The sequence below is a fragment of the Chamaea fasciata genome, unplaced genomic scaffold, assembly GCF_029207755.1.
Source record: "Chamaea fasciata isolate MVZ Bird 193981 ecotype frontalis unplaced genomic scaffold, bChaFas1.0.hap1 SCAF_2, whole genome shotgun sequence".
Taxonomy (NCBI): Eukaryota; Metazoa; Chordata; class Aves; order Passeriformes; family Sylviidae; genus Chamaea; species Chamaea fasciata.
This window is the reverse complement of record NW_027094087.1, coordinates 90,285,376-90,307,704: the sequence shown is the minus strand read 5'-3', so window position 1 is coordinate 90,307,704 and position 22,329 is coordinate 90,285,376. Positions and strand designations below refer to the sequence as shown.

At 43.0% G+C, this 22,329-nt stretch overlaps 2 protein-coding genes across 2 annotated transcripts; both read left to right on the top strand.

Moving 5' to 3' along the window:
* The first annotated feature begins 246 nt into the window (after positions 1–246).
* F7 (coagulation factor VII) lies at positions 247–8,231 on the top strand. Its single transcript, XM_066176739.1, has 8 exons — positions 247–340; positions 2,097–2,257; positions 2,808–2,832; positions 2,924–3,037; positions 3,966–4,106; positions 6,651–6,757; positions 7,258–7,378; positions 7,569–8,231. The coding sequence occupies exons 1-8, from the start codon at positions 271–273 to the stop codon at positions 8,108–8,110; spliced, it is 1,281 nt and encodes a 426-aa protein (XP_066032836.1). The 5' UTR covers positions 247–270; the 3' UTR covers positions 8,111–8,231.
* A 2,049-nt stretch (positions 8,232–10,280) lies between these two features.
* F10 (coagulation factor X) lies at positions 10,281–22,108 on the top strand. The gene is made up of 8 exons (XM_066176738.1): positions 10,281–10,542; positions 12,702–12,862; positions 14,281–14,305; positions 16,864–16,977; positions 17,535–17,675; positions 18,477–18,727; positions 19,836–19,953; positions 20,762–22,108. Exons 1-8 carry the CDS (start codon positions 10,467–10,469, stop codon positions 21,301–21,303), a joined length of 1,428 nt encoding a protein of 475 aa, XP_066032835.1. The 5' UTR covers positions 10,281–10,466; the 3' UTR covers positions 21,304–22,108.
* The last annotated feature ends 221 nt before the right edge of the window (positions 22,109–22,329 follow it).

The window sequence follows — 22,329 nt, the reverse complement described above, 5'->3', positions numbered from 1 at the left end:
AGGGCAGCAGCCTGTGTAACCAGCATAGCTTTTGCATGGGTCAGGAGACCACGCTTCAAAACCAAACTCCCTGCTTCTGTGAAAAGGGCACACTGCAGGATTTGCATGTGCCCTTCTGCTCAGCTCGCCAGGCTGTCATGGATCTTTTGCTGTTTCCATGGCTTGCTGGCCCCTCCTCTGGCTCCAAGCATTTGAAGCTGAGCCCTTTGGCCAAACAGTCCTTGCTGAAATGTCAATACACTACGAGAACACTGGCTCACAGGGTTCATCATGATTTCCAGGCAGTATGTGGCTCTGTTTCTCTGCTGTCTGCTACTGATCCCTCTTTCTCTGGACGCAGGTATGTGGTAGGATACAGCTGTAATTATGTTTACTGGCAATAGAACTCTTTCCTCTTTCCTGTTACTGAGATGATTTCCACTGCAAGTTTTGAGCACTGTTGCATGTTTGTCCTTTCTCCTGTTGTGCCTTTGCATTATTCTAAAGCTCTAATTTACTCCCAGCAATGGCTCTCTGCACTTGTTCTGCCAGCTAAGGAAAAGCACCTCTAGAGTACTAACTTAATTTGTTATCTTGGTGCACAGACAGCAGGCAAACTACCAGCTGTCTACATGAAGAAAGGAATTGGGATTTATTGTTATTTCAAGCAGAACTGGGACATTTTTCAAAGCAAAGAACCAATAGCCTGTCATTCAGTTGATGAGTAAAGTGGGGAGGATCCACCCTTTCAGTAGAAGGCAGAGAAGAGGTAGCTCTTCAGTTGCTCTGTATATGCCCAAAAACCAGCTCTCATATTAATAAAGCAGATCCAGTGCTCTCAGATTCCCCATTAGCCATTGACTAGGTTTTGTTTGAGGAGAAGTGGAAAAATAGGTAGCAAAGTCAGAAGTGATCCGATACAAATAAGTGGATAGTGCCAAAATGAGTGGATGGACATCCCAAGCCATGTGCTCCCCCCCCCCCCCCCCATGTCCTCTGGCCAGAGTCCATGCCCATGCATTGATACATGTGCCATTTACCTGCAGTATAAGGTTAATTAAAAGCCTTTAAGGAAAGTCATATCAAATGCATACAACCTGCCTGAAATCAAGGCAGAAAGACCCACCTGACATTCCTATAATGACCAAATGCTTGTGAAGCACCCAGGGATAAATTCAGTGCACAATCCTTTATTCTTCTAAGTAACTTTGAAATACAGGCGAAAATTACCACTATTCTGCATGTAATTCAGCAAATATCCTAAACTAGGAACAAATGTTTATGGAGAAACCTCACAACACTTCAGACTGGAATAAACCCTCTCAGTATATATGACTGCACACTAGTGACACACGAGTCTGTCTTTCAGCATCCCTCAGGGCCTTTTCAGCAGGTAGAAGATAACTCCCACTCTTTTGGAGAGAATGTCCTGAGGAAAGGCAGGTGATATGCATCAGCCTCAATCCCCAAATCTACCCACAAGAAGAAGCTGAATAGTTAAAGCGGTGAAATGTGACCTGTCATGAAGCTCTAGAAGCTCCCCTACTGACATAAAGGAGGGGGAAAAAAAGAGAAAAATGAACTATTTCAAGACTTTTTCTGTGTAGTACATGAAGCAAAATTACACACCAGCACTCGGACTTCTTGTTCCTTATCCTGAATTATACTAGGAGAGCACAGTTGTATGATGTGCTTATATTCAGAGCCTGAGGACCAGGTCAGCATGGTGACAATGACATTAGTGTTTCCAGTGCACACTTCTGCCAGTGGCAAGTTGAGCCAGTTCTAGGAAATGAGCTTTGCTGATGCCTGCTATCAAATCTATGTACCCAGTATCTTTTCAAAGCAGGGTAGAGACACACAAGAAGACCCCTTCATGGCTGTAGTCTGTGGTGATGGCAGGAGCTAGGAGCCATTCACAGGTTCCACTAGGAAAGGCAGTCAGCATTGTCCAGCCTTCCTGTGTACATTAACATAACCTTCTCCACAGAAGAAAATTAAAGATAATATATTTAAGCAGTGGTTCATAAATTGTGGTCTACTAGTGGTGAGATAAATCCCTTCTTCAGGTCCAACAAATGGAGGGGTGTGAAATAACATGTGATGCTGTTTTTCAGTCTTTCTAAAGCAGGAAGAGGCAAGCAACGTTTTGCAAAGACAAAGACGAGCCAACAGCTTCTTTGAAGAGATAAAACTGGGGTCACTAGAGCGAGAATGCATAGAAGAAAGGTGTTCCTATGAGGAAGCAAGAGAGATTTACGGTGATATTGAGAGAACAGTAAGTAACACGGGGCTGGGTGAGCACTCATTGTCTTAAGGACTCTCGCTACTCAACGGTGTGCTTTGACATTTTAAACCCCCAGAGTTAAAAAAACCACTTGGTGTCCTGCATTTTTCTTTTCTATATACAGGGGTACACAGTAGCAATGAGATGCAAGAGTGCACACTGCATGGGCAGTCTAAAGCAGTAACCATCTAGGGGATGGTGGGAAAATGGATGATCTCTAAGACATCCCCCAGTAATGCCTGCCCTGACAATATTTTAAATTATTGTATTGTGCAACATTTTTTCAGTCAATCCCACCTCAGCAATACAGAACTTATTTATGTATGACCCATTTATGCGTGTTAAACAAGGCCCTTCTCTATTAGTATATTAAAATAATGTACAATCTAGAAAATAGAATATTTTATGGATATTAACTGTCACAAACTATAAAGACAGAACTGGCATCACTGTGACTGTCTGTAACCCATCCTGTGCAACATGAGCTGTAAGACTTGAGTTGATTCCTCTTTCATTGAATCTCACGCCTTTTTTTTTCCAGGAAGAGTTTTGGCTCACCTATTCTGGTACGATCATTCAGGATGTTCTAACAGTTATGGAACACGCCCACTGCTGCAGCTCTTTTCGTGAGCTGAACTGACCCTGAATGTTTTACAGACCCTAACCAGTGTGACTCCAGCCCCTGTCAGAATGGTGGGATTTGTGATGACCAGTTTCAGGATTACGTCTGCCGCTGTCCCATCGAATATGAGGGCAAAAGCTGTGAAAAAGGTCAGCTGTGGCATAACTTAACAAAATTAAAATGTCATTATTAATCCAAAGGCAAGGCATTGAGATGAACAGTAGCAGTCACTATAACTCAGGATTTGGTGATCCTTATTGGTCCCTTCCAACTGGAAATATTCTATGATTCCGTGATTCTGCATCATTCTAGCTGTGACAGCTACTGTTCATACTACTTTTGGTGTTGTTTGATGGATCTAACCAGACAGCAGTCAGGCACCTCAAGGCAGCAAGATACTTATTGCCCTAGAATGACTTTGTGATAAAAAAGAAAAATTTAATTTGCCTACCATCTGAGAGAAAAGGAGGAATTATTTCCTACTCAAGTGCTGAAGTTATTTTGACTTAGAAGCTCCATGCTGTATGTAAATGAGAACTACACTGCATATGCACAGTACAAAGCCCAAAGGGAAGGGTCCAGTGGTTTATGAAGTTAATACAAACCCTTCCACTGATTTCAGAAGACATTGCATATTGAGTATTACATCCTCAGAACATGCAGAATCTGGACAAGGGATAGGCACTCATCAAGTCTAGGCAGGCAGTCTCAACAGTCATCTCAGACCATCCTCCTGCTAAATGGCAAAATATCAAAGAATTACAATTTTTCAGTCATGTTTTATGATGGTTACAACACAATTACAATATTTCCATTCTTGAGACAGCTCAGGTACTGTATAAATGCTGATTGATTTTAGGTATATATTTCTTAAGCAAAGTCTATTTTTCCCTAATCCCTGGAGATCGAGGCCTACTTAGCTTTTGATGGAAGGTGCTTTTGATGAAGTTGCTCTGCACAAATCTAAAAAATCTTTTTGCCTGCCTTGCTTTCCTGACAACATTCCAATTTCAAATTATCAATGTTAAGCACAAAAATCCAAGTCTTGAATCCTAAATGCTTTTTCTCTGACTTCAGCTGTGGCTGACAAACTGAAGTGCATTTTTGACAATGGTGGCTGTGAACAGTACTGTACTGACAAGCAGTCCAAAATACGACTGTGCTTCTGTGATGATGATTACACTTTAGCGAGTGATGGTGTGTCCTGCATCCCTCAAGGTAAGACAGTACCAACCTGATGCTAAGTCTAAGCCAGCTCTGGAAGAAAAGTTTTCAATGTGGACATGTCAGGACCATGCATAACCCTCAGATACCAGCTCCTCACCTCTTCTCCATGGGCAGAGTCCCAAACTGTACATGTTGCTTCTGGTGCAAGTTAGCCATGCCAGAAAAGCAGCTGTCAGCAGGATCACCAAGCAGAGATCCTTTTGGATTTCTTCCTTGCCCCAGAGTTCCAGTCCTCTGGAACATGGGAAATTCAAGTTTGACCATCCCACCTGCTCAAAGCTAGGAGGGAGTTGAATCCTTCTCTTCCTTTGGGAGCACACTCACTACTAGTCGAGTAGAAAGGAACTGAGCAGGGGAGACAAGCTCCTCACTCCTCACCAGGTGATCTAAATAAAGCAGGGCAGCAGGTGGCCAGGGATTTGGGATCAGGCTGAGGAATATCTGGCGAGTGGAGGGGCTTTGGGCTTCACAAGTCATTTTTTTGTATTAGCTTACACCCACAGTAGGAAAATACTTTGGGGGCAGATTTGTTTTACTGTTTTCTCTCCAATCTGAAGTTGTGACTAGATTTTATTACTATATTTATTTCAGCACAGGAGTCAAGAGAGGAAGAGGCCTATTAAAACCAAAGAAAAACAGTTAATCCTCCCTCCCTCCCTCCCTCCCTCCCTCCCTCCCTCCCTCCCTCCCTCCCTCCCTCCCTCCCTTCCTTCCTTCCTTCCTTCCTTCCTTCCTTCCTTCCTTCCTTCCTTCCTTCCTTCCTTCCTTCCTTCCTTCCTTCCTTCCTTCCTTCCTTCCTTCCTTCCTTCCTTCCTTCCTTCCTTCCTTCCTTCCATTGCTAGGAGTAATACACTTTTGGTATGCCTATAGACATGATGGTAAGATATTTCTTTCATCTTGTAAGGTAAATTTCAACTGAGACTAGGGTAGTGCAAGTTAATTTTTTTTGCCAATACATAAGCTGGCACCTGACTCTTTTACAGATGCCTACTTGAATTACTTTATTAAAAGGGAAAAGAGACCCCTGGGGATATGAACATAACAACATAATGGACAGAGCCACAGGGAGTATGTAAAGCAATTCTGAGAGGTGGTGCCCCCCTACACACACCTCAATGGAGCACTCATGCAGAGAGCTGGTAATGACAACCTAGCTCTCAACAGCAGCAATTTCATTAGAAAAAAATGTCTACAAATGTGTTTATCCCTTATTAAAAGATTCTGAAATACCATGTGATGGGAAAGCTGCTTTTGTTTAAAGCTGAGAACAAAGAATTCAGAATTCCTCACAGGCTTTTCAGTGCATCTTTCCCTGCAAGGAAGATGTATTTGTTGCTGCTTGCTTCTTGGGGACCAAAACAGCCATAGAACTAACCATGCGTTACAAGTAGAAAAACCTGTGTAACTGCCAGGCTGACAGTCCCCTCACTGTCCTTCTGTCGTCTCCCACAGTGGCCCAAATTTTTGTTGCCCTACACACAGCATTAGAGACTATGGGTGTTATGTGTTGTGTCTGTTCAATCTTTCACCAGCTGCCACCAAAAAGCTAGTCCTGTTTCTCCATACCTTGTGGGTACCTGTAAAACCTTGATGCTGTCTTCATGTCAGCTGAAGTACTTACAGCTCCATGGAGATGCTGCATGCAGCTCAGCAGAGACTATAGGACCCTGGCTCCCAAAGAGGTAGAAAAAAACACTCCTCCTCACAGTGTCATCAGAGAGTGAAGTGACTGCTAGACAGAAGGGAGGGTGTTACAACACAGACACATGGCACACAGGCACCCCCAGGGGTAGGCCTTCTCCTTTACAGGAAAACTGTGTTGGATGAAGGCTGTCCTGAAAACACCAAGACTTCCTCTGCACTACAACTTAACTGCAAGTTCAGCCAGGATTTGGTTCTCTTTATTGCCAGTCTTCATACGCTGGCTCAGGCAGAACAGAGATGTGCAGTCTGGAAGAATCCAGCATGCTCTGGACACGAGCAAATAAGATTGTCTGGGGAGAGGCACACCAGAAGGCAGTGTCTGCTCTTGGGACATCTTTGGCTCTGTCCAAACAAGGGATGGCAAGATGTACACCCCACCATTAAGCCTCTGTCTCACCCTGCCATGGATGTTTGCACTTGGTACAACTGACTTAGTCAGCAGCGACAAGGAAAATGTGCAGACTACAGAGCTTGCCAGGGTCACTTCTGCACTCCAGTCTGTAGCCTACTTCAATGTGTTGATGTGTCTCTTAAGCAGGTTTATTGTTTGCAAAGACATATGGTAGATGACTCCATGTCAAGGATGCTGTAAGGGCCTGAACTCTAACTGTAAGAGAATTTCTGGCTGTTTCCAAACAAAAAAAAGACTACTCACCTGCTGAGCTTTACATTATTTTTGAGAATCCATGCTCCTAGACTAGAAATCAGTTTTTCAGCTGACATAGCTTCACTGAAGAGATTACACATTTTGCTGTGAATTCAGTAAAATAAAATTACACTTGCTGCCTTTTGTTGTTTTGGATTTTGGTTTTTTGTTTTCTTTTTTTCTAGTGGAATACCCATGTGGAAAAATTCCAGTGCTGGCAAAAAAAAATTCAACTGTACGTGGGAGAATAGTAGGTGGTTTAACCTGCCCTCCTGGTGAATGTCCATGGCAAGTGAGTTTTCAGAAATCTTTCACTGCTTTTATTTTTAAAATTTCCTCATGAAATCACTGCAATAAATGCATTGCTTTATATCTATGATGTTAAAAATTTTAAAAAGTGCCATGTCTTGATAACCAAATTCCTTTTTCATCCATAGCCAGCAGATCCACCCATTTCACTTAGTCACTGTAGCTTTGTTCTGGAGTACCTGGAGTAGAGTGGTAGCACAGCTGTCTCCATTTCCTGACCCCTTAGTCCTTAACCTTACTGCCAGCAAGAATTTTAGTTGCTGCTTCCAGGGATATACTCTGGCCATAATATGCAGGGTCCATACTACAAGATGAAGAAAATGTCCAGGAATACTTCCCCTGTTAAGCTCTCCATGCAGTCAGTGTGGTATTGTCAAACACAGTTGCATAAAGGGACAGAAAAAAGCAAAATGAAATCCGTCTCTCCTCAGATTTTTGTCAAGCACATTTGACGTAAGACATAAATTTGCTTTATGTTTGCAGGCCCTTATAATTCAGGATCAGAGAGAAAAGTGTGGTGGCACCCTGCTTTCCCCAGGGTGGGTGGTCACTGCAGCTCACTGTTTGGAGCATACTCACCCTAAACAGCTTCGGGTGAGACTGGGTATGTATCTTCCCGTCCTCATCTTGTCAAGGTGGTGGCAGCTTCTCATCCTCATAAAATCAGAGTAGAAGGCTTTGACAGTACAAGGTAATTGTCCTTAGAGGCATCAGACTAGAAACACCCTATATCCTCAAACTTCCAAGGAATCAAGGAGCTACCTGACATGACCTGTGATTAATAACTTTTCCAGGTGAACACAAAATAAATGTTGATGAGAAAACTGAGCAAGAAAGGGGAGTTGCCAGGATGATTGTTCATGAAGAATACAGAAATGGGAATGTCAATAATGATATTGCCCTCCTGAACCTGGAAACCCCAGTGAACCTCACTGACTACGTGGTGCCAATATGTTTGCCTGAGAAAAGGTTTGCTGTGTATGAACTGTCCACCATCAAGTTCTCCACAGTAAGCGGATGGGGACGCCTAATAGATGGAGGTGCCACCTCTTCTGTTCTGATGAGAGTTGATTTGCCACGTGTAAAAACACAAGAATGTGAAAAGGAGACCGATTTAAATATTACAGAGAATATGTTCTGTGCAGGAGACCTGTCTGGGGCTAAGGACTCCTGCAAGGGAGACAGTGGTGGTCCTCATGCTACACAGTACAAGAACACTTGGTTTCTGACTGGGATTGTCAGCTGGGGAAAGGGCTGTGCTGTTGAAGGCAGCTACGGGGTTTACACAAGGGTATCCAAATACATCGACTGGTTGAGGAAGCACATGGATGAATGATGCTGAACCACAGCATTTCCAGGTCGTTTTATTGCCCCCAGTCCTTCTGTACTATTTTGCCATTGAAGGATTCCTTCATTATCTATGCCATACCCACAACACTATTAAAAATTTGAAGTGAGCCTAAGGTCTACTTGAAAACATAAAATAACTTCCCTCTTTGGTTGTTTGTAAATGTGTGTATCTTGCCAAGCAGGCAGCGAACGACCCTGACAAATCAGACACAATGTCCCTCCTGTTCTGCAACCATTTCTGCTGAAGGTCAGAGCTAGATGCTGAGAGAAAGACTGTCAGCAACACATCATGCAGACCATAGGCCTTCTTCCAGCTACTCTCTCAGCTTCTAGTAATCAGTGAAGTACAGACTTCCTGAGTCAGAAGTTGCATTACATCGAACAGTCATGAATGCATGTGTTGTCCATAACTGTGTGCAATCTCCTTTGAACACATTTATGCTTCTGGCTTTCATAACTTCCTATGCTATGGATCCTGTAACAGAACGATGAAATAGCAGAAACAAAAATAGAAAAGGTGTTTCTTTTAGCTTACATTAAAGCAGCTTTCTCTCGCAGTTGCAGTGGCAACAGGCAGATTTGAAGGGGAGGAACTGCAGACACCCTCCAGGACAAGAAATCTGGGAAAAGGCTGATTCCATATTTACAGATCTGCTATGAAAATTTGATTTAAATCTTCTTGCACCAAGCATTATTGCTGTAAGGCCACTAAGTGCAATATTTAACCCTCTGAGTGGTAAAGAATACCACTGATTTAATCTTATCTTTGCCTTGGTATTATGCTTGTCGATACAAAGAGCACAAATGAAAGGGAATGTTTATCAGTTGTCCAGTATAATCTCAGTTGTATTCACTATCCTGAGATCTAAAACCAGAACAGGATAATTGTCTACCCCTCTGAAAAACACTGACCAAAAACTATTCACTAAAGTCGTAAGGCATAAATGATATAACCTGAAGCGCTCTGAAAACATACACAGTTCAAAAATGTACTTTCTAACCTTAGCATGAAAACCCTGAAAAGGTGAGGAAGATCAAACTGAAGTCGGAGATTAGAAAACAGTTTAACTATCTCATGCAGAATTTACACTCTAGATTGTCCAAATAATGCAGAATATCAACTCAATCACAAAAGCTTATCAGCAAGTAGGACACAATTCATCATACTCTTTTATTAGGGGAAAACATCCTCATGGTATGGTACATATACCATGTAATACTGAACATCCTATAACCTGTTTTACCAACAGAGAATGAAGTTTTACTGTTCATTTAGGTAGTGAACTGAACTAGGAAAGGCAGCAAATTTCAGAAACATGAAAAACAAGAGGTGTTACAGTATATAATACATACATGCACTAGAGGTTCTCCTTATTCGTAAAGAGAGTCCAGTCTCAAGAGAAAGGTGACTGTAAGTAGTGACCAGCAAATAAAGCCTCATCTTCATTTAGATGAGGTGCTTGGCACTGTAAAATCATCCCTGACGATCCCTCAAGGTAGAATAGTTTGTGTTTTCCATGATCCACAAGACGATTTCTCCTCTGTAACATTCCAGTGAAAACACTGAACAACACTGAACAATACTGGATTTATGAACAAATCACCTTGTAGAAACAAGGGTAAAACGCTGAAAGAAATCAGTACTAATAACTGCAGCACAAAAATTACTTTTTCAAAACAAATCTGGGTTTGGATTATATTTTTTAATATAACAGCCTGCTTAGGAAAGCCAAGAAGATGAAGGAGACCTGACGGCTGGCTCTGGAAGCACCGAAGATGTAGCCTCCGCAGCGCTCCGTGAACTTCCCACAAGAAAGGAGACATGGAGGTCAGTTTCTGGCAAGCGCCCGGCCGAGGTCACCGGCCCAAAGCGCGGAGCCAACAAGTTCCAGTGTTGGATGTGGATGGGACACACGGCTGGGAGCAGCCAAGGACGGCGGCTGCTGGGGGCTGGGAGCCCGGCTCTGCCCAGCGCCGGGCCGGGGCCACGCCAGTTTATTGAGGGGACGATTCACTTCCCTTCCTCCAAAGTAAAAGGTGCAGTTAAAAACAAAACAACCGCCCCTCTGCCTTGGGCTTTAAAAAATAAACTACAAAAAGAAGAGCAGCCTCACTCCCCGACTGAGAAATCCCGCGGCTGTCACCCTGTCGCGGCGCTTCCGCTATTTCTGGGCAGGGTGAAGCAACGCGCCTTCAGTCTCACCCCGCCCGAGGGGGTGAAGACTTCGGCTCCCGTCCGTCCCGTCCGTCCCGTCCGTCCGTCTGTCCCGCCCGTGCCGTGCCGTGCCGTGCCGTGCCGCGCCGCCGGCGCGACCCTGGGAGCGGCCCCGGCGGGCGCTGCCATGGCCGGGCGCCTGCTACTCCTGCTGCTCCTGCTGCTCCTGCTCCTCTGCGCCGAGCTCCGCGCTCAGGGAGGCGGTAAGGCGGCACCTTTTCCAGGTTTTCGGGAGGGGGGAATCTCCCTTCCCCACAGTCTGCGGGGAGAGGCGGATCGATGCTGCGGGCCGGCGGCGCGCACCGGGAGAGTGCCAGGAGCCGCGGCGGCGGGGAAGGGGAGCGGCCACCACGGCTCGTCTTCCCCGGCGGGTTCCGTTTCCACACGGCTGAGGGCTTGTCAGCACCTGTGCCCACGCCGCACAGCGCCACAAAGCGGGGAGCTGAGCTTCGGGGGCAGGAAGCTGCTGGGGGCATCTCGGGGACGGTGTAGGAAAGTGGGATTGCCCGCCGTTCGCCCCAGGGGGACAGCCGTCCTCGCAGCCTGAGGTGCTCTCCTGTGTGAGGGGAAACCTGGCCAAGTCTTGGTTAGATGCGCTTGGCCGTGGAGGAGCTGGGACACAGCGGGGAGCGGGTCCCGCTGCCCTCAGTGCCGCCAGTCAGCGCCTAAGTCCAAGGCAGCATCAGCAAAGAACTTTTCAAAAGCTGTTAACTCTTTTTTTTCCGTGAGTCTGACTGCTTGGGGTTTAAAACATGTCTGTGGAATATCATGCTTTGGTTGACCAATGCCTGTTGCTCCTTGCTGTCTCTAAAGAAGGAAGTATGAGAGAGAGCTTGGAAAAAAGAGTGAGCAGCCTCAGAAAGAGGCTAGTTCAAGTTTACAAAAACATCCGCTTATGTGAGTGGCGTGAAAGGAAAGGAATATAGAGGTGATAACCCCACCGGCTGTGTCCTGTCACTTTCCTGTCACTGAAGAAAGGGATTTAAGGACAAATAAGATAGTGGGTGAATGAACTAACAGTTGCTGAGCTGCAAGTTAAAAGTACTTTCTGTAAGCCTTCCTTGAGAGAAGCCTTTTCAAAGTAAGTGGGGTTTCAAATGACATGTGGGATTGCTTAATACAGATCTTGTCTCCCTGTGGATGATCCACCAATTTCAGTGAAAGCAGAATAAGTCTCCTCTGTGCTCACTTGGAAGATATTAGGATATATAATTACTATTAGCAAGTTTATTTATGATTGAATTAAGCTGCATGAAGAATGCTCCAAAAGGAATGTGCAGGCCACCCAGTGAGCATAAGGTATAGTCCTTGAAGTCATATCTGTAGCACAATCTTCCACACTCCAGCCTGTGATTGTAAAGTATTTCCTCAGTGTAAATTCCAGGTGATAGAACTTGATTAAATGCCAACTTCCAAACTCTTCACACTTTCCTAGAATGTATACTCTTTACAGAGATTAGCAACTTACTCCACTGCTGTTTGTTTTTTTTCCTGCCTGGTGACCTGTGCACAAGTCACTGGAGAGTAATGCTGTTGTTCACAGAGGCAAGTGCCTGCGATGAGTTTAATGGTTTCATGTCTCTGATCCTCCAGTTTAAATCAACAGCTACCTGAATCTTGAAGGCAGCAAGTTTCAGGCTTCTGTGACACCAAGCTTTTCTGAAATAAAACAACTCAGCAAACTGACTTCAGGCTCTACTTTCCTGCTAAAGCTGATGTTCATTTACTCCTGCTCTGTGTAAAATCTTACAAGGCAGCTGCCTTTAGCTCTACATGCACATAAATCAGGAAGGCAGGAATAATTCTACAGGCAATTGAGAGGTGCTGTTAAGAGGGCAGGAAGATCGCAGGGCAGTGCAGTGAGATTTGGAGTGGTGAAGAGCATTAGAACTCATACATGGACTTTTTCTAGCTGCAGAAGATACATTGCTGCATCTTGAGTGGCATTTATTTTCTGCAACCTGAAGCAGTCAGTGGTGTTGCCCAGTGGTCAGCTTTAAAAACAAATCAAGGAATGTAATCTCCCCAGCATTCAGGGAAAGTCATTCTATTCAAGATTGAGTCTTGAGCAGGAGCAGGAGAAATATAAGCCCTCACTGGCAACCTTTTCAAGAATAAAAAGAATAGGGGAAAAGTTTGGGGTCCTACATGTCCTACATTTTGTTCTGAGGCTACTGATTCTCAGAGAGACTGCTCTGAGAGATCCTGGGATGTATCAGCCTGTATGAGGACTAATCTCACAGGTAATGTTGTGTACAGGTAGTGTGGTCTGTTTTGGCTTTGTTTCTACTTTACTCATTTGTCATGACTCTTTTCCACCACCGAATATTACCCACCTGTACATTTTTTCTCTGCTATCTAGTATTCATCAAGAAAGAAAATGCCTACAAGTTCTTGGAAAGAGCAAAACGTGCTAACTCTTTCTTAGAGGAGCTGAAGAAAGGGAATATTGAAAGAGAATGCAATGAGGAACGCTGCTCAAAAGAAGAAGCAAGAGAAGCTTTTGAAGACCAGGAGAAAACTGTAAGGTTGAACTAAAATGAAACATAGGTCTATTTCATGTTTAAAAATATATTTCTATATTTCATGTTTAAAAATTACTATTCAAGTCCTTTGAGCTGGGCATCAAAACTCCCAAGTTGTTTCCAATCATTTAACACAAAGAACAAATAGTGATTGACTGTGGGTGGAATTGCTAAGGCAGTAATCATCCCGTAGCAGTCTTAATTTAGCTCTTGCATGGCCAGCCCATGTTAAATCCTCCATTCTTTTACCTGTTCTGATCTTTTTAATTGCCGTTAAAAGTTATTTAACCTCCAATGGCTTTGCTGCTATCAGTGTTGAAAATACGTTCACCCTATCTGGATTATATACCTAAGTGCCGTGGCTGCGATCAAGGCAGTCCACGGGAAGTCTGAGAACTCAAATGCTGACATGGAACCTCATGAGGGAATTTTACTGAACTTATCTCAAGCAGCTTTTCTTGTAATTTTGTAGCTATCTTTGTCTGAATTGAGAGAATGTATACTGTGAACAGTTCTTAAATGCCTTAATGTTGATTGGAATGAAGTTTGTGTGACTCTTGTGTCACCTGCCCTACCCCAATGGTTTGCTTAACTTTAGACAGAAATGTGGTTTGTACCCAAGCTGAAGGGAGAGTTAAAGTTACAGGGCGACTGTGTGGACTGGAGTAAGTAGAAAAGGTGATACTGCAAGCAAAGCCTGTAGCTGTGTAGCTGTTTAGAACTACCCTGTAACTGGAGCTAAGGCCAGACTCACTTCCCTTTAGCATTACTTGGTGGCCAGAATGTTCTTGGAGTGGCCCTGAGGTGTCCTGGGTGGGGAGTCATGGGTGCATCACCAGCGTACTTTGGATCATAAATGCTGACTTACCTATAGCAGAACCGGCACAGCCTGTTCTGCCGGGTGACCAGATGTCACTGGAAAGAACTGTCTTGGACAGACACCATCCTGGAGTCCAGACAGAAAGGAGAACACAAATCAGACAAAATATTTTTAAAAGTCAGGATTTGTGAGGTCCTGGTTGATGGGAGTATGGGGTGGGCATCGAGACTGAGAATTTGGCATTACAGGAATATGAGTAAATTCAGACAAAACTGGTGGAAAGATAGTTATGCAGGAAAACAAGTGGCTAATGCTGAATGAGTCACACTGGAAAAACTCTGAGGAGTTTCAGATACTTCTGAAAAATGCATGAGATTGATTCTGTAGAGCTGGACACAGGATGGATCATATGGTTTTAAGTTATTAAAAAGTAATGGTGGGCTGCAAAGCACTGTATGTATCTCTAATGTAAATATTTCTTTTATCAGTTGTTAGCTCCAGGTATCCTGTGTGTGAAAAGTCTAGTATTTTTCTGAAGAATTCAGTAACGCTTATCTATTTCCTTTTTTTTCTCCATTTCCCACATTTACCTGTAGGAGGAATTCTGGAACATTTATGTAGGTAAGAAAACACTCGGTGTTTGTTTAGAAGATTAATCTTCCTTATTGCAAAGTTTGAAAGGATGCACCTCTTAAATAAGCCCTTCCTGTTCCCTTGCTTCCTCTCTTTTCACTCTGGAACACCCTCATGTTGTGTTTCCTCTGAAAAAGGAGTCTGATTTACTGCCTGCTGTTGCTTGAACCCAATTGCTTCATTTGAAGGCAAGGTTCAGCTGTCTCCAGTTGCTGGGCTGACCTTTGTCCTCTCAAAAGAGGAACAGTGGTCCTTTGCACGCAAAGGACAGTGAGGATCAGAAACTGTATGGGACTGCCAGATAGTTTTCCTTCAGAGGGGCAGCCCCAGATGGAAGAATTCAAGATGCAAAGAGTCACAGATGAGGGTGTCTCTCAATCACCATAACCAACATGAAGTTAGATTGCATTGCATAGCCATTTGCCAGTTTCCTGTCACCTTCCATGCCAAAGTGTTGTTGATTCCTGTCTTAAAGAGCATTTTTTCGGTTGTGCTTTTTACAGAACTGTTTAGCATTCAAGGAGAATATGCCAATAGATCAGCAGATACTACCTAACAGTTTTCTGGGATTTTTTATCCAGAGATGTGAGTTTTATTTATTAGGGTTCTAGTGTTTGTAAGCACTGTGCAGGGACAGATTTTTAATGTATTAGTGTTTGTTAACATGTTCTCCAGAAAATATATGTCCAGTTTGCACACTAGGAGGAGTACCTCAAGAATGTTGACCAAAGAGAGCTCAGCTTTTTCTTTTGGAATCTGCAGAAAAATGAAGACAAAGACTTTCACAATCCTCTAAGCAGAGCCTGAACTCTGCAACCTACAAGCTAAAACTTCAAGCAAAGCCTGTGTCAGTGTTACAGTAAACAGGATTGGAATATTTCAAACCATTTTCTCATGAGAATACAAGCAGTAGAATATCAGTGCCAATGCTCTTAGCAGAAATGTTAGTTTTCATACATTTTAAACCACAGTCCACAATCACTTTGTGGGTGTTCAGAAGTATTGAAAACCACAGCTACGTTCAACCAAGTTACTAGAACAATTTGTTCTTGCTTCCTTTTTTAGTAGGGGATTCTGCAATTAATGCAATATTGATATAAAACTCATTGCCACAGCTACAACTACAGTGGAGGGTAGGACTAAAGTATGTTTTCTAACAATAGGATGCTGCTTAGCTAAGGCCACTACAGAATAGAGTGCTATGGCACTGCAGAGGAGGCAGAAACTAGAAGTTATAATGTAGACATTCAGTGTGTCTTCTTTTTTTTTTTTTAATGTTGGTCTTGCCTTCCCTCTGTTAAGCATGGTTATCAGTTTCCAGAATCTCCATGGTTGGAGCATTTGGAGAGTTCTTGATTTTGGCCACATCCAGGTAGAAAAAGGATCTTGATGTGTGGGTGCAGTACACAAATCACAGCAACTGTTCCCTGTGGCAGGCAAAGCTGCCGCAGATGAGGTTGCAGTCCATAAGTACCACACAGGGAGGGTCCTTAGAATGAGTAGCTTCTTGCATGTTGTTTCTGCTATGGGCTGTTTCAGCTGCTACAAAGACGGACAGAACAAGTGGCAAAATAGGGGGATAAGATCATGTTATCTAAAGCAGCAAATTATCAAGTGTCACTTTGCTGGATATCCAGGATTTTGTATGAAACAGAGAAAAAACTATAGGGAAATGCAAGGGCCCAGAAGTTTGGTATGTTTAGACAGAAACTGTAATGTAGAAATGTCCTGTCAGCTCTTACAGGCTTCACTGTATATATATTCTGACCACAACGACAGTATCAAAGAATATTCTGAGTTGGGAGAACCCACAAAGATCATTGAGTCATTGATAATTCTTAAATGACGGGCCCATACAGGGATCAAATCTGCAACCCTGTCCATATTAGCACCATACTCTAACCAACTGAGCTAATCTCTTCATCTTTCCATTAAAAAAAAAAAAAGGCTTGTATACACATCATAATACCATGGCCACCAAAAAGACATTGTAAAACTGAGGATATGTAGATGAATCATTGCAGTTTGGCCTGCTTATATGAATTTAGCAGGGTTTTGTAAAGTTTGGGGGTTTTATTAACTTCTGTTTAATATGTCGGTATCTGTGTCTTTAAATGAACAGCTCTGCAGACAGAAGACCTGCAGAAGGCCTGAGATGACCTTTAAGGAAATAAAAGTTGATGTATTTTAGCCAGTAGTTGCAATGTAGAAATGCCCTGTCTGGTTTTACAGGATTCACTGTAAGTTATATAGACTGTGACCACTATGTATTGCTATATCTTCCCACAAAAAAAGGCTTGCATACACACTCTCACATACAGGGGCCACCAAAAAGAGATTGCAAAACTGAGGGTAGGTAGATGAATCATTGCAGATTTGGAATGATTGCATTTATACTGTTTGTTCCGTCTGGAATGTGGCAACTCACAGGACGTATATTTTAAAAGGAAGGATGAAAGATGGCTTAAGAAAACTATGAGCCCTTCTGCGTTCATTGAAAATGCTTGCACACTTCCAATAATCTGGGTTGTGGTTTGTTTTTGTAGATGGGAACCAATGCAGTTCAAATCCTTGTCACTATGGGGGCCACTGTAAAGATGGAATTGGTTCCTACACTTGCACGTGCTTGGATGGTTATCAAGGCAAGAACTGTGAATTTGGTAAGTTTCTGCTTTGGGGAGCTGTGGAGGTGAACTTCCCAGGGAGCCTTGCAAGGAAGCATGTTCTGCATGGAAATCCTTCCTGGGGCTCACTTCTGTGGCATAGAGCTGCCGCCGTGACCTTGCCACGGGAGGTTGTATCATTAGCCCAGAAGTCAGAGTGGGAGTGTGGAACTGAGGTTCAGCCACAGGACCGAGGGGAGTGATTCAGGACAGGAGGGAGGAATCGTGTGAGGATTTCCACAATGATGTTCTCTGTTAGTGTTTTGTTCATTCTTCCCCTGACAATTTGTCTCTGCATTTCTGAGCTCACCATGCCATGGCCACTGAGTCCACTTGGACTCGGCAGGTACGTTTTGTGGGCTGGATGCAGCTGCTTTGTAAGGCACAAGCTGATGTTCAGCACTCACATTGGTTATTCCTAAAGGGTGCTTCAGGTGCTTGGCAGGTGGAGATAGAGATTGTGTTTAAAGAGTGTGGGTTTTTTTGGGGAACTTGCCGATCTTCTGTGAAGTCAGTGTCTATGTATAGTTTTTCTCCCACCGTGTCTTTTATAGTGATACCAAAGTTCTGCAGAATAAACAACGGGGACTGTGAGCAGTTCTGCAGCGTCCGAAGAGATGGACGGAAGGATGTGTTGTGCTCCTGTGCAGATGGGTATGTTCTAGCAGAGGATGGCAAACACTGTGTCGCAACAGGTACGAAGCCATGAGCTAAACCACTAGCAGTGGTGGTGAGACTTGTTTCACAGTTAAGGGATGTCTTGGTTTACAGTTGAATGTCTTTTGAACCACCAGTATCCTACATGACTTAGACTCAAGAGTGAGGCCAAAAGATTTGTTTTTCCAAAGCTTTCCATTTGTGAGGTGCTGTGATGGACTGGATCAAAATCTATGTGTTTTCGACCCTTTACAAGGTGCCTCTCGGCAAATTACCACAGTAACTTCCGCTTTCGTCAAGAGAAAAATAATTGCATTAATAACAATAACTAATTTTCTTAAATACTTACAAGCCACATAACATAGCAGCCTGCAAAACTTTTATTTTCAAAACCTTTCTTTTTATAGAGACTTTAAACATTATATAATTATATTTAATAATTATATTTAATATAATATAATTAATATAATTTATTTAATATATAATTATAATTATATTGTATATTATTATATCATATAATTATACTATATTATTATTTGTATTATATTATATTATATTATATTATATTATATTATATTATATTATATTATATTATAATTAGTGCTACTTCCACCGTGTGTAAGTGCTACTTCCCATATGCATTTTTGCCCTCTAATAAAAAGACTGGTCAGAGATGTCAAAGACTGGTCAGATGATGTTGCTTGTTATATCCTTTAAAAAATAACAAATTGCTCTTGTGAGCACTCTTACTTCACTCTGTTTCCTTGGCATTTCCAAGAAGTTTTCTCATATGCTGGTATTTCTCTCCATCTTCAATTTTAACGTCCTTCTCTTTACAGTAAAATACCCTTGTGGAAAAATTTTTGTGGCAAGGAAAAAAAGGTCTGTTCTTTCACCGGCTGACTATAGCAGCAGAACGAGTGATCAAGAAAACCCTCCTGCAAATGAAACAAGCACAGAGGAGAACTTTGCAATTACCACAGAAAGCCCAACCCCTCCACCTGACAACAGAACAAGCAGCAAGGCTCCATATGTTGACACCAGGATAGTTGGTGGGGATGAGTGTCCTCCTGGCCAATGCCCATGGCAGGTAAATGGAGGTGGTTTTGCCTGGCACGTGGGCAGAGCGTGTCTCTGAGGAAAGGTGAACACTGGCTCTTTCCAGCTGGTTGCCTGTCATTATGATTTGGGACGGTTCAAATAACGATACGTAAAATCTCCGGTTTCCTCGGAGGGCATTATAGAGAACATTTATTGCGAGAAACATCCTTTTATACAGTGTTTTGATAGAATGAATATTATTGGTCATTTGGAACAACACATATAGACTGTTTCTTACAAGTAAACAACAAGTTAGGAGAATACAGCACCTGCTAACGGTCATTAACCTTCCAGGGACTGTTTTTGATTCCACCTTAAAATTTCTCAGGCCAATGCGAGAAAGTTTTGTGACTTGATTTCACATAGACTCAGACTCTGCTCTTGCTGGATGAAGCCTAGAATCTCCTCTTTGACCACTGTCAGTTTCTACAGTTGCCTTCTGAACATGACCCGTGTCGCGTGCCAGTGGCAGCGAAATGTAGCTGGACTGTGTGACCCTGTTCTGCCCACTGCAGCTTCACGGTGTCAAAACAAAAAGCTTTGTGCCATTTTTGATGGAGCTGCCTACCCTATCCCCAGAGAGGACTTTTGGGTCATGCTGCTCTCCCAGGCCATTCTTGCAGGTTACATTTTGGTTCTGTCTGAGACCATATACTCAGGCAGCACACCTGAGGGCACATTTGATAAATCCAGTGTTTGCTTCACAAATACACGCTCATGTCTCAGTTTTACCCTTGAGTTTGGGCCAGCCAAAATGAATTCCTGTATTTGGGAGATTCTTTGGGGGTAAGTCCAAGGGATGGGGTGATGTGGAGTCTGCACCCTGCCCTCTCTGTCAGTCAGTGCCTGAGGGACATTACTCAGCACTGGGAGTGAGGTAAAGTGGAAGCCAAATCTTGACGTCACATAAAGACAATCAAGAATCTGTCTGTAGCCTCTACACCTGAGAATACAATACTAGGAGAGACATGGACGGCCATGTACATGGTGCAGTAAGAAGCATCTCTGTAGTGTCCAGAGAAGTCAGATAGCTCTTTACAGCTCCTCAACATTAAACTGCACTTTATCCTTTTGTACTTACCTTCTTTGCTTCACAGGCTGTTCTGTTAAACGAGGAAGGAGAAGAATTTTGTGGTGGAACTATTCTGAATGAAAATTTTATACTAACTGCAGCTCATTGCATGAACCAATCCAAAGAAATCAAAGTTGTTGTTGGTGAGTGATGACTTCTTTTACTTTTACTTGAGGTGGGAGTATCTGTTGTGCCTAACCTTCTGTGCCTTAAATCTCCCGTGAGATGTACTCATGATTCATTAGGCTTTGTTGCTTTTTTGCTGCTTTTTATAATTTCTTGGTATTGTGAGAATCCTGCATTGTAACAACAGGAGCAGCTGATGTGGAAGGTGACAATGGTGCCTCTCTTTCTTCTCTAGCAGCTAGGTGCAAGTGATTACAGTCAAATATTCTAGAAATGTTGGCTATCAATAAGTTCAGCAGAGCAGTGCTTCTGCAGGAAGCTCATCATTCCTGGCACTTCAGAAGCATCCAGATTTGCTCCTGCTGGAACTTTCAGGAAAGCCATGACTCATTGAATAGAGCACAAAAGAAGAAACTCAGATTTATCATTGCTTCCCTTTTGAGCCAGGACACAGGATCAACACAGCTTCATCTTTGCACTGTTGTAGTCCAGACCATGTTCTCTTCTCTAAGAGAGAGGGAGAGAGAGAGCCTATTCTCAGGCTCAAGAGCTTCCACACAAAGTTGCATTAGTTTAGCTGAATCAGCTTATGCCTTTATGTTAACTGGTACAAAAATCTCCATAGACAAATCCCAGGGCCAAAGCTGATCCAATTGCTGCTAAGAAATATTGCCATGCCTATTCATAGTTTCCTTCTTTGTCTAAGGTCTTGGGCAAAGTACTCAGAATGATTACACTACCCTCTTCCTTTTTAAAGGAGGAAATCTTCTTCTAAAATTCTTGTACGTTCTCCACATTAATGTCCCTTTTAATGGTCTTTTACAGGTGAAGTGGACCGAGACAAGAAAGAGCCATCTGAATCAATGCATACTGTGGACAAAATACTTGTTCATTCCAAATTTATTCTTGAGACTTATGATAATGACATCGCCTTGTTAAAGCTGAAGGAACCTATCAAGTTTTCAGAATATGTCATCGCAGCATGTCTCCCCAAAGCAGATTTTGCTAATGAAGTTCTGATGAACCAAAAATCTGGGAGGGTCAGTGGCTTTGGGCGTGAATTTGAAGGCGGACGAAAATCAAAAAAACTGAAGGTGCTCGAAGTCCCCTATGTTAATAGGAACACTTGCAAGCAATCCACTAACTTAGCCATAACTGAGAACATGTTCTGTGCTGGTTATGACACAGAGCAAAAGGATGCTTGCCAAGGAGACAGTGGTGGCCCCCATGTGACCAGATATAAGGATACTTACTTTGTTACTGGAATTGTTAGCTGGGGCGAAGGATGTGCAAGGAAAGGCAAATATGGTGTCTATACCAAACTGTCCCGGTTCCTGCGTTGGGTAAGAACAGTCATGAGTTTGTAGTGGTGGTGTGTCCCCTGATCCTTCTTGTTAGCTGCCAAGGTGCAGCATTGGTAATAGAAATTTTCTATTCCTGCACATCTGCTAAGCTTGTTTTGAGATCTGATTTGTTAAAGTTATGGTCTGCTTCCATTTGTATTATTCCTGGCTTCAAAGCATATCTCTGTGGACTGTGCAGGTGTTTGGAATTGGTTGAATGAGGGAATTTTCCCAAAAAAAAAGGCTGCTGAGTGGGGTCTTTGGCTTTTTTTTCTTATTTATCAGTGGCTGTTTTGATTCCTATCTGTTGACACCAGTGCTCCTACCAGAGGCTCCTAAACACATTCGGAACAGTCAGTATTTGTGATGAAAGCAGGAAGGACAGGACGCAGTTAATCCTCATATTACAGCCATCTCGCCCAGCAGGCAGTTTGTCCTTACTGGAGTTGTTTAGCTTCTACCTTTAGATGTGATCAGAAGATTAAGGGAGCAGGGAATCTTGCATGGCAAAAACTGGGAAAGAATTAATTAATCAATGTATGATGCTAAATAACCACGTGTTCCACAAAATGCCCTGCTCAGATCAGAGCAGCTCATTAAAGAGGGGTTGGCTTCATAAGGATTGTACTTCACTCTAGTTTAATTTGAACACTCTGCACATCGGAAAATATATATGTGCACATTCACTGTTTTCTGTATCTTGCTCTGGATAGTGTACAGCTTAGGATTGGAAAGCTCCTTGCGTGTGTATTGTTCTAGGTGTTTCTGTTAGGTCCAATATTGATGTACACCAGCATTTGAAATAAACCATTCTTTCTTTTTTGTTCTCCTTTGGTTGGGTTTTTTTTCTAACACAGCCCCATCAGCCTCTATCCTCCTAACAATTCTGATGGCTTTTCCAAGGCTTCTCCAAACTCTTGTGCTTCCCTGTGCTCTGAGGAACACTGAATTTCATTAGACACCTGCTACTTCTTTCTCAGGCTTTGAGCTGGTACTGGCTCATTTTGCATAGCAGGTGCTGTGAGCAACGCAGACTGACCAACTCAAAAT